Source organism: Echinops telfairi, unplaced genomic scaffold, assembly GCF_000313985.2.
Source record: "Echinops telfairi isolate 266 unplaced genomic scaffold, ASM31398v2 ScPeMD7_3533;HRSCAF=4204_0, whole genome shotgun sequence".
In the NCBI taxonomy this organism is placed as follows: domain Eukaryota; kingdom Metazoa; phylum Chordata; class Mammalia; order Afrosoricida; family Tenrecidae; genus Echinops; species Echinops telfairi.
In genome coordinates this window covers 84,104,121-84,117,519 of record NW_022107431.1, presented here as the reverse complement: position 1 = coordinate 84,117,519, position 13,399 = coordinate 84,104,121, and the positions used below count along the sequence as shown (strand labels likewise).

General features: G+C 48.1%; 1 protein-coding gene across 1 annotated transcript in view; it reads right to left on the bottom strand.

Moving 5' to 3' along the window:
• The window catches only part of PRDM1 (PR/SET domain 1), a 20,909-nt gene extending 12,518 nt beyond the window's left edge, over positions 1 to 8,391 (bottom strand). Inside the window, exons 1-3 of the mRNA XM_045294487.1 lie at positions 8,375 to 8,391; positions 7,833 to 8,072; positions 1,009 to 1,128 (exon numbers count right to left, since the gene is read on the bottom strand). Of these exons, the coding sequence (XP_045150422.1) occupies positions 1,009 to 1,128; positions 7,833 to 8,015 (303 nt within the window). The 5' untranslated portion in view covers positions 8,016 to 8,072; positions 8,375 to 8,391. The remainder of the gene's footprint in view (positions 1 to 1,008; positions 1,129 to 7,832; positions 8,073 to 8,374) is intronic.
• Between the last annotated feature and the right edge of the window lie 5,008 nt (positions 8,392 to 13,399).

The following is a 13,399-nucleotide window of genomic DNA, read 5'->3' as shown; positions in this document are numbered from 1 at the left end:
AAAAAAAAATTCTAAAAATAATAATAAAAAAACTTTCTGGATTCAAAACAACAAACAAACAATCAGATGCGTTTCTTAGGAACAACTTCTGAATGCTTCCCACCAGATGTCTTGGATAACACGACTGTAACAGAGTTCTAGGCAAAAACACTGGCCAAGTGTAACCTAACGCTTGTTGCTAACCATGAAGGTATTTCTTCACGAACACTGAACTTCTGGCTCTTCCTACTCCTGTACGTCTGTATAAAAAGTGCCTTTCATTTTTCAAGTGGGGAAGCATAGCTTTATTTCTAAGTGGAGAAAAGGAGCCATCCCGAAAGACATGCTGGAATCGGGAACTCTGTTCACTCACTCCCAATGCAAGGTCTCTGTCTCACAGATTTATTCCATCTCTCAGTCTGTCTCTGGGGTCCCTCGGTAACCACATGTGGCTGGCTGCTATAGGAAAAGCTTACCACCTCACATGTTCTGTGAGGATGTGAACATTTTCTCTATGCTCTGGGGCAATCTACAGACGGTCAAGTCCAATTGTTTGCCTAGAGAGGGACCAGTGGCCTTGTCTTCATTTCCCAAGCCCGATCTTCCTTCCTTCGTAGCATTTATTTCAAGACAATTCATTTATAACCCTGGCATTCTATTGAAGTTAACTCAGCAAGAAATCAAGTGAGGGTGAACTCTATGGCTCGGCTGACTCATCACTACTTCCTTGCAGAGAAATGCAAATGAAACCCCCCTCGAAGCAAGCAGCAAACTGTTTCCTTTCATCAACAAGCTCTAATGAGTTGCAAAAATTAAGATTCACAGGGAGTCCGCATCCACCTAGAGGCTGGGTTTCCAGGGCCACCTGTACCCAGTCCCTTCACATTTGCTCTGAAGGATCTGCTAAGTACTGGTGGGTGAGCCCCCGTGTTTCTCGGGACAGGCCGAAGGAGAAACTGAACGAGCAGTTCTAGCTCATTTGCTTTTTTCCTAATACATAACGCCTCTGGGAATTTTTTCCTTACTTACCCGCCAAAAATATTTCCGGTTTGCGTTCTTGGGGACTGTATCATTGGTGTAGATTTCACCTATAAGTGGTCCAAAACGTGTTCCTTTGGGTATGTACTCCTTGCTCACCACTCCGGTAACCTGAGGAGGACAACACACGAAACCATTACTTTCCCGGTCAGATGTCAACCAATCCCTTATTTCCATGAATTGGATTATTCAGTGGTAGTACTCTGAGTCGGAATGAACTCGATGACCACAGGTTTTTTTTCATTTTGTTGTTGTTCTTGCTAATACAACCAAAGACCCACAAATTTGTAGGACAGACGAAAGATAATTAGGGAGCCTAACTCATTAACAACCAGTTTCACCCGAAAGGGGGACTCTCTGTTAAACTTTTGGGTCATAAACAATTGCTTGACCAAGCATTAGCATAGTCTTGGACTGTTTTCCTTAAATTCTTTTTTACACTAGAGGAAATAGGTGGATGTGAGTCAGAGATGTGGGGTGGGGATGATCAAGACAAGACCGTTTCAGCGGCTTCCATTTTCTGTATCTCCTACTCCCTCAAAACAAAAATACTGTGTGCTGGAAGGAAATAAAATAACTTTAACCTCAGAAACCAAAATCATGCTCTTTGGTTTTTCCACAGAGGCCTACAGGACCAGAAATCATCCTGCTTATTTTTCATTTCAAATGAGGTCTTGCCCCGCCCCCCACCCCCCACCGTTTGTAAGTTTTCTTTAATAAAGATCTTCCAAGTGACTTTGTTCTTCTCCAGTGTCTTCTACTCAACAGTGGTCTCAGGTCCGCCTTTGACACACTTTATACTGAGGAGCGTCATAGGTTGTAAGAGCTGTGGGCTTTAAGATCTGAGGAAATGACCTTCTCAAACGGTACAGGTCATACGTTTGGCTTTGTAGTGCCTTACTACATTTCAACTATGCCAACTCCTCCTTGATCGCAAAATTTCTTCTTTTTTTGGGGGGGGGGGGATCACCAACCACAAATCAGGAAGCAATTCATCATTATTCAACAGAATAACAACATGGGCAACTCTGCACATACTTTACACGTTAGTTTGCATTTACCTACTCACGTTTCCATTTTTATTTTATTTTTATTCAAACCAGTCTATCCGTGACACACTGGATATCAAAATAAATAAGGATTGGGATGGGGAGAAGACAGCCCTCCCCACCTCAGCTTTTTTATTATTCCCGGTGGTTTCGATATAATTTTCTTCCCAGGATGACAGACCCAATGATGACAAATGCATCAATGTTCACAAATTGCTCATCACAGCACACTATGAAGGTTTTGGTTATGACCTACCCTTCATCAGGAAAAACCGAACCTGTGTGAATGGTGAAGAAATCACCACAGTGCCGGGGCTGAGAGAGACCAGTCTTTCTTGTGTCGGTTTCTTATCAGCCAATGGTTTGGTTTGTTTGTGAGTAACAATTTAATAGTGCGTAAGCCAACAGAGCACACCCAGAACGGAAAGAGAGGAAAAGAAAGGAAACTGCTTACACTTCATACAAGCTGAAACAAGGCTGGTGGGCTAGTGGGTTATTTTTGTGCTTTATGAGTATTTCTGGCAGAAAGCTGGGGGTAGGGACCCAGATGTTCCCTTCATGCCCCTCCTCTGCCTTCATTTCCATCTATCTGCTCCTTCAATAATTGCTGATCGTTATTGGTATTTGCTACAGTACAACTATTGGGAAGACGAGTCTTGCAGAGCCGTCTTGAGGTCTAAGGATGCACTGAGAGGTTGGATCGGCTTCTGTAGTCAATGGGTCTGGATTTCGTTTGGATACGCGTATCGGGGAGTGAGTTTAATTAATTTTGGCAATTCATGGACTCGACTTCTGCGACAAGCAGATCATGTGGCATTCATATATGTGAGTGATTAGTCCATAGGACTGAAATGACAAACAGGAAAAACAAATAAAGCCATTTGTTGGTCAGCCAATAATTAGCCGTGGATATTTTCAACATATCCACTTTAAAGCATTAATTTTAAGAAAGGTGCTCAACTGGTTCATCAACTTTGCTTTAAATTACAGTCTCCTGCAGACAGTCTTGGGAGTCAGAGCTAGACTACCAACAAGTAGCATTATACGGAGGCCAGGGGTTTTCTGCCAAAGTACTTAAAACAAAAACCCAGAAGGGGCCTGTTGGTTTCTAGCTATCAAACAACACTAAGCAAACATGCAACATTTTTCTGTGGCCCAAAAGTAGTCAATTTGAAGCTGGATTCTGCAGAGGAATTTGTGGAGGACAGAGCCACCCTACAAAGCATGAACTATGAGCAAGTCATAGGGGGAGATATAAGATGTACCCAAAATACTTCCTGCCACTTAAAACTTTACAAATACAGTACAGGGGAGCCAGAAGTGAGGGGGGCGGGGGTCTGTGGCAGAAGAAAGGCCTATAAACATTCTAGAATAAAAGAACCCCAATATTCAATTCTTTGGGACCCACCAAAAACCAAGCCCACCACCCCGAGTCAATTCTCATTCATGCCACCGCTACCGGCCAGAGTAGAACTGGCCCCCTTGGGGTATGCTGAGGTTTTAAACCGTCACAGGAGTAGACCGCCTCCTCTTTCTCCCGCAGAACAACTGATGGGTTCAAAAATCACTCTGCTTCCAGTCAGCCGCTCACCATCACCACCAGCGCGCCAGGAGTGGGGCAGAACCCCGACAGTTACATTGCTCTGTGTGGAGCTCCCTGGGATGGTACAAGATCCAAGTGTGCACATCAATTTATAAACACAAAATCATGCCATTTCGAGGTTTCAAGGACCCTTGAGCTTTATGGTTCCACCTATAGCCCTTCTCAGCCCAGCCCTCTTTAATACAGCAGAACAGCCTTCATCTCAAATCCAAGTCTGAGCATCCTTCCCAACGGCCACCCTGACTATGGGCCTTCTCATAGGTTCAATGTGGTGGTGGTGGTGGAGGAGAGATAAGGATCCAGGATTTTTTGGTATTGTTTTTTTTTTTAATGGGGAGGGAGGGACCAGGTGCAAATTCTTCTATTGTCCCCAGGAAGATCCAGATGGGTCTCTATCTTGGGCAACCTCCTCTGCGTGACCCATTGCTTACAATACTGTTATCTAATACTGTTGTTACAAAGAAGCCAAGTGTGTGCCTTGAGTTTCATGGCATTAAAATGAAAGAATGTGTTCACCTAAGTGGGGAGGAAAACTTCACTGGAACTGACCAGGGTCCTAAAGACTTCTTGCTGGGGACAGGCAGCAGTATGCCTTCTAAAACCTGTCAGGGACACTGGGCTTCAACAGGTCCTCCCTGCACCTGCTCCCACAGAAGCCTTGCTGTGCAGAGCCGACCCAGCCACTTGGGCAGATCTGTCTCTGTCAGGGGCCTCTGGTCCAAGAACATCCCGCCCTCTGAGGCGGCTGCCGGAGAAAACACAGGCCTCTGTGGACTCTTTTTCATCTGTACTAAAGGAAGCGGCGTTTCCAGGTCAGCTTGGAGGCGGGGTGGGGTGCTGAATGAAAGTCCCAGGGCAGAGAGGATTTTTTGGTTGTTAGGAAAGCAAACTCTTCCTTTAGGAAGAGTGCAAACAGATAACAAAGAAGCCACAGCAGTGGGTTTTCAGCACAAACATTAACTAGGCCTAGTGTGGTCTGAGCATCCTGACCCCAAATTACATTAAGGCCCTTTTAATTACTAGCTATGTCACCCCCTCCTCTAACCTCGCCCTGTAAAAGTGACTCATTTGATTAAAATTCTATTTTGACTCGAAGGATATTTGCGTCGCAATGACTAGAACTCGGTAGTGCACCAAGGCTGTCAGCCTGTCATTCACCCCATTTTTTTTTCCACAGGGGTGGAGTGAACAGGGATGTTTTTGGAAGGTTTCCTCCTTAATTATCTTTATATTAAAGGAAACGCAGTGATGCAGTGGCACCTCATCTCACAAATAAAAGGCAGTGTGAACAAGATAGAATTGCATGTTACGGTGAGATACGTTTTACTGATGGCTTGAGTTAATAATGGACCTCAATCCAAATGGACACGAAGTGAGTCCCCCGGGATCGCCCTGATGTTTATCACCACATAGGTCACTCAGAGCCACAGCGCCTCTCCTAGCCAAGGGCCCTCAACGGAGAGTGGCTCTTGCTTCTGAGAAGTAAATGTCTAAGTCCATCGTGAAGGCTTATTTCAGGAGGCCAGGGGGTAGGGGCGGGGAAACCCCACAGAAGAATAACCGGCCAGTTTGAAAGGGTTCTGACCAGTATGTCTATCTTTGGTTCTGGTTCTGGAAATAGGAAGTAAGCACAGTCTCATTAAAGGTGCAGAGGGATTCTAAACCAAATCTAGAAATGTTGGGGCGGGGGGAGGTAGGTGGGGGCGCAGGTGTCACAAATCTAGTTTGTATGTTTTGCTTTTAAAAAAAAGGTGCTGACACATAGCGCAGATTCATAGTGAAAAATGATCTTGTTTAAGAAAAAAAATCCCCAGCATGTCAGCAGAACAGTACATAATATAACATCACCTGCTATTTAAGGGAGGGCAAGATAAATCAGTCAAATAAAAACTACACGTAAAAGAGGTTTTTTCCTATTTCCACGGCTCATGACTTAAAGGGCTAACTGAATAATGAGAATGTAAACATTTCATCAGCCCTAGAAGGTTCTGCTCTGGAACTGGTTTGCAGCCACCAGACCCTCACAAGAGTTCAACCAACGCTGCCCTTCTTTCAGCTACTTAAGAGGGAGCTGTCCTTTTGGCAAGTTGAAAGAGGAAGGAGGGAACAACAGGAAAACAGGTACAAATGCCAGCGGAATAAGCTCTTAAGACCATAGAGCATCGAAGCTTGTTTCCTGGTTGCTTTCAGGATTAACCCTAAACCCAACCCACTGCCATCATGATGATTCTGATATACTATCTCCGTCAAATGGTCCAGTGAAAGGACATGTGGGGAAACAGTGGGAGAATCCTGAACCTTTAGGTTCGTCATGGAAGACCACTTCTTTAAGAACAGGGACACTGTATGTTTATTTGTTTACTTATTTAGCTTCACACACTGAAATAAGAGTTACCACTTCAGGGGAAAACTACACAAACTTAACAACGCTTCAGTCTGGACTGGCAAGATGATAAATAAAGCTACAGTGACACCAAGAGGGGCCGGTGCAGCATGAGCAAAAGCCCTGGCTCAGGAAGTCAGAAGACTTTCGACACAAGTCAGTCCCGGTTCTGGCTTGAACCATATGCCTTGAACTAAAGCAACATTCCTTGACTTAGCTAGAATTCTATGGAGAACGACAGACACAGAAAACCTGAACTGAGGACAGGGAATTAGAGCAGAATAAAAGGCAAAGGTGACCCACAGAATGGAGAGCTTTGCTTTGGTCCGAATGGGCTGGCCCAGACAGCACAGCCCAAATGAACTCTGGGAACAGACCCGTATTTGACTGGCTTTTATGTGGAGTGGGGTCAAGGTGGGGGGTGGGGGGGATTCCTTTCACCTTCTAATGCCACGGGCAAACCTTAAATACCCCCCAAAACCTAACTCCACTTTGATGCCATAGGCCACGTATTATGAGACTTTCTACTGGGAAGAGTCTGACCTTCAGTAAGAGGTATAATTATTAAGGTCGACCTCTGGGGATAGATTTTTAGTAACACTAATATACAATTTAAATTCTGCCTTTTATGAAATCTGCCTCCACTCTTCCAGCAGCAGACCCTCATCCCCCCCCCCACACACACACACACACAAAGTTTCAGCTTTAATGAAACACGAAGCAGCGTGGCTCGATTTAATTTCAGACAGCTGTGTCTCCCCTCACCAAATGCACTGCTCTCAGACACAAACAGGAAAGAGACAGTTTTTCCCAAATACCCTTCTCAGCTCCTTGAAATGCTGTTCCTTAGGGAAGTGGGAAGGAGAGGGGGGATGGAGCATGTCTGCAATAAATAGTAGCACCCTCTGGACTCTACCAGCCAAGGGTCCCCTTTCCACTACTTTCTGAAGGCAGTAAACTCTGGTGGTGGTGGGAACGCAGGAAAGGGGTTGAGTGGTTCGACTTGGTGAGGGCAGCTGCAGTAGCTGAAGCCTCAAGAGAAGAGGTGGCTGGTTCTCTGAGGTATTTCACAGCTCAATATCACACCTCACTATAATCGTTCTATAAAGGGGTAAACACAAATCAGGGTCTCAGTCCAAGTTTGGGTTTTCAGCCTCTTTGAAACAACAAAGAGTGTACCCACTTCAGAGGCTAGTTAGGATTCAGTGTGCCAGCCGAGCCAGAGCCCAGGAGCTGCCACAGATAAAAACAGTGGTTAGCTCTGAAGTCATCCTGAGAGAGGACACTTTTACATGACCCTCTTTCTCGGTTTACACCATCACTCCAGTTCATAAACACGTCAAGGTTTGGAGAATAATTTTAGAAACCCAGCTAGTAAAGCTGGCTCGTTAAAAGAATAAAGCCACCTAAGGACCACAGAGAGACAAAGGGAATATAGGCCAAAAAACCCTTTTCAGAGAAAATGTTGGCTCCCTCCAAAGTTACTGGAACCCCGAAGTGTTCAGGCCAGCACTGAGCTGCTTCCTCTGAGCTCACTGGACACCCCCACCCCCCTACAAGTCAGGGTGTCATCAAGCCCCGAGGTTTAACTGTTTACGAATGCAAGACTCTGGAGGCTGGCAGCCCCCGAAGGAACTGGCCTAGGGAAGGAGAAAACCGTGAACTGAACGCTCACTTCTGACTGGTCCTCACGATTCCCAGTTAGACCCTCCTCCGGTGAAAGTTAGGGAGACCAGGGTGGCAGGTGGCAATCTTCTTGGGCCCGAAGGCAGCGGCTTACCTCTTGGTTGGTCGTGGCATACTTGAAGAACAGATTCCTTGGCAAGGATGCCTCGGCCTGAACCAAAGTCCCTCCGTCGGTGCCCGAATCCCAGGGGTGGTCTTTGACAATGTAGGTACACTTCTCTTCAAACTCAACCTCTGTCCACAGAGTCATGTCCGCGTCCTCCATGTTCATTTTCATGGTCCCCTCGGCCAACCCTGGAGTCCTCACTGCGTTGGAGCTACACTTCGGGGCAGCCTGGAAGAGAAGGGAAAGGCCTTTAATCCCCATTGTCCAGCTGTCCGTCCGTCCGCTGTGGCTCCCTGCGAGGCTATGACTAACACGGTCGTCTGCAGGCTTTAAAAGCAGATGCAGTCCTTGGTACAGTTGAGTAAGCGCCAAAAAGCCGTAAAAAAAAAAACACTGCCTTGAAGAGACCAGGTTTTAAATGCTCTTCTTGGTTTAAAAAAGAAAGTAGGGAAAGGGGCAGCCTCCTTGGGGGTGGGGGGTCGGGGGACACCCAAGCACAAAACAAACCTCCGGAGAACCTCTTGCTTTACCTCTCAAGGCAGAAAAACACGGTGTGGGGCACTCAGTCCCACGTCCCGGATCGCCTGGGGTCATGGCCGCCAGACCCTCCGAGCGGGGGGGAAACGCTGCCTCGGAACAGTGTCACAAACAAGGAGAGGAAGAGGAAGGAGCTCCGTCTGCCTCTGAATGAAGCTAAAAATGGAAAGCGCGTGTGGTGGCGGAGCGGAACCCGGCCGGCCTTTTCCAAATGGGGAAGGCTGAACTTTCCCACCAGCTCCCAACGCCAAGCAACTTTCAAAACAACCTGCCCCTGCGCCCCTCCCCCGCCGGGCCCGGGCCGCGGCGCGCTCGCCCTTTCATCCTCCGCGGGGAACTGGCGGGGGCTGCATCCTGCCCGCATCCCGGAGCCGGCCGGCCTTCCCCGCGGCGCTGGGACCCGAGGCGCGCGGAGGGCAGAAGTGGGTGCAGGGGGAACCCGGCCGGCCGCTTCCTCTGACTTGTGGGCATCTCTCGCCAACTTGTAAAAAGCCAACCCCCAACCTCAAAGTGCTCAACAGCATACCCTCGGGAGAATTCCTCTGCGGAGCCCTCGGCTGCAAATAGCCTTTCCCATTGAAGTCTGAAAGTACATGAATTCCCAGAAGAGGCTGATGGGCTACAGTTTACTGTAAAGTTCAAACCAATGCCGAAGACGCGGAGGGCAAGCTGCACTTCCACTTGCGAATTGATCAGATTATTCCCGCAATTCCTCCCTCACCCTCGGGCAGCAGTGCTTTCCACGGGGGGCTGCGGGGGCGGGAAGCGACGTCTCCGCTGCGTCCCCAAACAGAGACATCTTGGGTGAGAAGCCGGAGCTGGGGATCGTTCCCAGGTAGGAACGCGTGCCGGCCAGAATGTAAACACAACAGCGACGTGGAAGTCAGTCCCTCCAGGTGGCCTTGTCTATCCGCCCTCCAACAGGACGATGCTCTTTTACCCAAACAGATCCAGGGTCGGACGCGGTTTTCCTTTCAGCTGAAATGGAGACCACCTGGCTAATTTTTATTTATTCCAGCATGGACACTCGTGATCTTCAATAAACAAATGTTGTTTGTTTGTTTTTTAAAGCAAACTTTTAAGAAATTCTCCCAACCCTGGACTATTTACTTGCTTGGATTGGGAGTGGGCAGGATCTGCGATTTCCATGCGTTTGACAACAGGGATGCCTCGAACCGAAAGGGTTAACGAGGCGCACAGAGTCCCTTAGACGTTGGACAGCACTACGAGCGGGAGCGCAGGCAAGCCGCAGCATTTTGTTTCTACGGCGACCGGCTGAGCGCTTCAAAAAAATAAAATAAAAAAGTTTTCAGATCAATTTCAGAGTAAAAAGAAAATCAAGTTCCTTACCAAGGTCGCACCCACAAGTTTTCCCAAGCACAAATCCAACATCGGAGAAAAGCCTCGCTCATCGCGCCCCAGTCCGCACGGCGAGGCGCGTCCCCCGCCGGGCTGGGCCAGGCTGAGTGCGGCGCCCGGCTCGGCGCGCCCGGCTGCTCCCCCGCCGCGGACTCGGGCGCCGGGCGCACAGGTGCTGCGCGCTGCTCTTGCGTCTCCGCAACACTGGAGGGCCGAGTGTCGCGGCGGCGCGCTCAGCCCCAGTTAACCAGACGGGCGCTCCTCTCCTCTCCCCTCCCTGCCGCCCATTAGCCACTCGCCTTCTGATTCACCAGCTGCCGGGAGTGGGGGCGTGGCCACACCTGAACTCGGCCGAGCCGCGCGGAGCCCGGCCGGGAGTCCCCCCCACCCGCCACCCCACCCCCGAGAGCGCGCCCGCCGCCTCTCCCTGTGAGTGTGCATTTCCACCCCCACCCCACCCACCCCCCCGGAATCTTCCTCCTTCCCTTGGAAGACGCTGGACCTCTACGCTGACGGGGGCTCGACTGGATTCTGAACACACCCGAACCGCCCTCCTTTCTCCCCGCCGGAGTTTCACGAAGGGTCCCAGCAAGTGTTAGAAAAGAAAAGTTAACCTAAAAAAGTGGGTTCATCCCTCAACTCGTATTCCCAGTTACAGACGATACAGCGTCTTACTTGGGGAGGTCCAATGTAAAGACGGACAGGTAAGTCTGCATCTAAGTTAATAAAATGTAGCTGCTTGCGCTCAGTCTATGGCCTGTGAAAGACATGTCTCCCCCGCCCCCCTCTAAGAACATGTAAGATCCTGTTTCTCCTAATTAAATGCACTCGAAATTGGCGAAACTAACTTCCTTCTTTGCAATGCGCAGTGAACAGGGAAATAGGCAAACGCTGCGGATCGAAATTACTTGTGTCTTTCTCCTCCTCTCAAAATCCCCAGCCAGGCTTCAGGCGCGTGTAAATCAGCCCAGGGGGGCGGTAATCGGTTCACAGTTCAAGGAGAATATTGAACGGATCCCCCCAACGTGGAAGCGGACGAGGCCGTATGGATTGGGTTCTGAGCCCGGCCAGCCTCTTCCTCTAGCCCCGCTCAGCCCTGTGTGGAAGGAAGGACATCCTGTAACGATGGCATACAATGTCCTGTTTGTTTGTTATTAGAGCATGGACCTTGCATTCCTGCTTCTCATTACAAAACAAACCAGATGCTTTACTTCCTTCCATGGTCTTGTGCCGTCAGCCAAGGAGCCCTCTAATTCAGAGGGGCAACAAAGCAAAGGGTTCGTGTATAGCTGGCACCCCATTACAATGACCGTGTACATCGTTGAAAACACAAGTGTCCAGCGTTTCCTGCTGGCCTCCCATAGGCAGTTGTTTTGAGAGGCATCTTTCTCTCCACCTTAGGCTGTGATGTCTTTTCTGTCATTTCAAACACACGTGGTACATACACACCCACCCACACGCCCGCCTGCCCGCCCCCACAGACACACACCCAGTCCCAGCCTAATGATACTAACTTAGTCATACAATGAAGTGGACATTTGAGTATTTGTTTACAGGAAGAAGCAGAGCAAAGCCAAACAAGAACCCGACTCACAATCATAAAAACATGTCGGTTTATTTTCCTCATGTGTCCCTTCTTGGTGAAGAAACGTTTCTAGGAAAAAATATTTATGGGGGTAGGGGTGTAAGAAGGCAAAAGATTATTTCCAGGAAATGGTAACTGGGTTTGGTCTCTCTATAATCTCCGTATACAGAACAGTCTATTCCCACTGGGGGACATAAGTCTCACACCACCCTGCTTGCTCCCTGGTCCACCTGTTACGCCAGAGGGGACACTCGTGCCAAATGGAAGCGGGACTTCTGGATGGCACACGGGCCTGTGGGTATGGGCCTGAACACACAATTCTTAAAAGTGTTCTTGAATGGCTCCAAGATGGTAATTAAACAAGAGAAATCCAGCCTTCTAGAGAGGGTTTATTAACGGATGCTGAGTCAGCGCCAACAATGGACACAAAAACAATGTAGTCATACTGAAGCCCGGCCTGCTGTTCAAACAGTCTCACGGACAGATGTTGAAGACGATCTCACTTCCCTTTCAGAATCAAAATCTGTTCTTAGGCCACATCCACTATGCAACTGCTGGTGAGTCCATCACAATGGGGGTAAGGGAATAGGCCAAAAAAAAAAAAAGGCATTGCTATTTGAGGTGGGAAGAGGGCTATTTTAAGCCACATATTTACCTTAGTGACTGGAAGATGCCAGCGAAAAGACTCACTGCTAATTAATAGCAGCCTGCACTCACCTTCAGGGGCGGTGAAATGGGCCTGAGTCTAAGACACAAACTTCAAATACCAGCATGGGGCTTAGCCAGGCAGCCCTAAAATTAATTCCAGGTGCTCTAGCTGTGTTGGACAAGGCCCCTGGTGGCTAAAGTTTAAGGAAAAGTACATTTTGAGATAGTGAGTGGTGGAATATAAAGTCCCATGGGGAGGGATGGTGGGGGGACTCCCGACACACAAGTAAAATCCTGTGAAGGTTCGCTTCTTGTCTCAAAAATAAGAACAATTCCCTCTCACTCACAAAGCAAACCAACTTTCTAACCAAAGAGATCAAGGATAGATCATACTCGAAGTTTGAAAGGAAAAAAGGAAGAGAAATCTACGTCCTAATAAGAAAAAAACGAAACAAAAACGTATTCCTAGTCTGTGTGGCACCCCTGCCGAAGTGCTTGGCTAGAACGGAAGGGCAGCCAGGTGGAACACCTTGGCAGAAAGGTCTGGCAATCACCTTTGTGACAAGTGACAGCTGGGAAAATCCCGCAGAGCACCATGACCCGCTGCAGCTCAAGGGGCCACCAGGGCCGTCAGAATCAGCTTGATTGTTGAGCAGCAGGCTTAGTTTGGGGCTGGTTATAGTGTTTAGATATTGTCCAATAAGAAACATGGTTCAGGGAAGATGAAACTGAGGTGACTTATCCCACACGCAGAATGCTGAGTAAGGCAGAGAGACCGTGTCATTTGTGTAGCTGTGTAGCGACGGCTGGCTCGGGCTGTCTAAATGCTGAAATCTTAAAATCTTTATTTCTAAATAACTAGTTGGTATGCTGTTAGTCATTCCATTATCACTCTCCCTGTGAGAACACCCCCGCAAAAAAAAAAAAAAAAAAGCCTCTTCCAGTCACCTTAATTAATCAGCATTTCTGATTCAGAGTTCTCATATTGGAGAGTTCACTATTTTGATCAAAGATTCCCTAGAACAAGGCGGCAGATCCAAAAGGCGAAAGTGCAGAGCGGCATTCCAAATTCTCAAGGCTTTTGGAATCACACCGGAACCCAGAAGATGCCCTGAAACCAAACAATCATTTAGCTTAACTAGTCCAGAACAAAACAAAAGGTCTTGAGCATTCTGCTTGTGTAAGACTAAACTCTCACTGCCATTGAGTCGGTTCTGACTCACAGTGACCCTTTAGAATATAGAAGTGCCCCTGTGGGTTTCTGGACCGTAATCTTTATAGGTGTAGAAAGCCTCATCTGTGGAGCAAGCGCGTCGTTTTGAACTGCTCCAAAGCGTAATCACAATGTCACCAAGGGGCCCTGAATCACACACGTAGGAACTGTTAAGTTGTATAGGTTTTGCTATGTATATTATCAACAACAGTC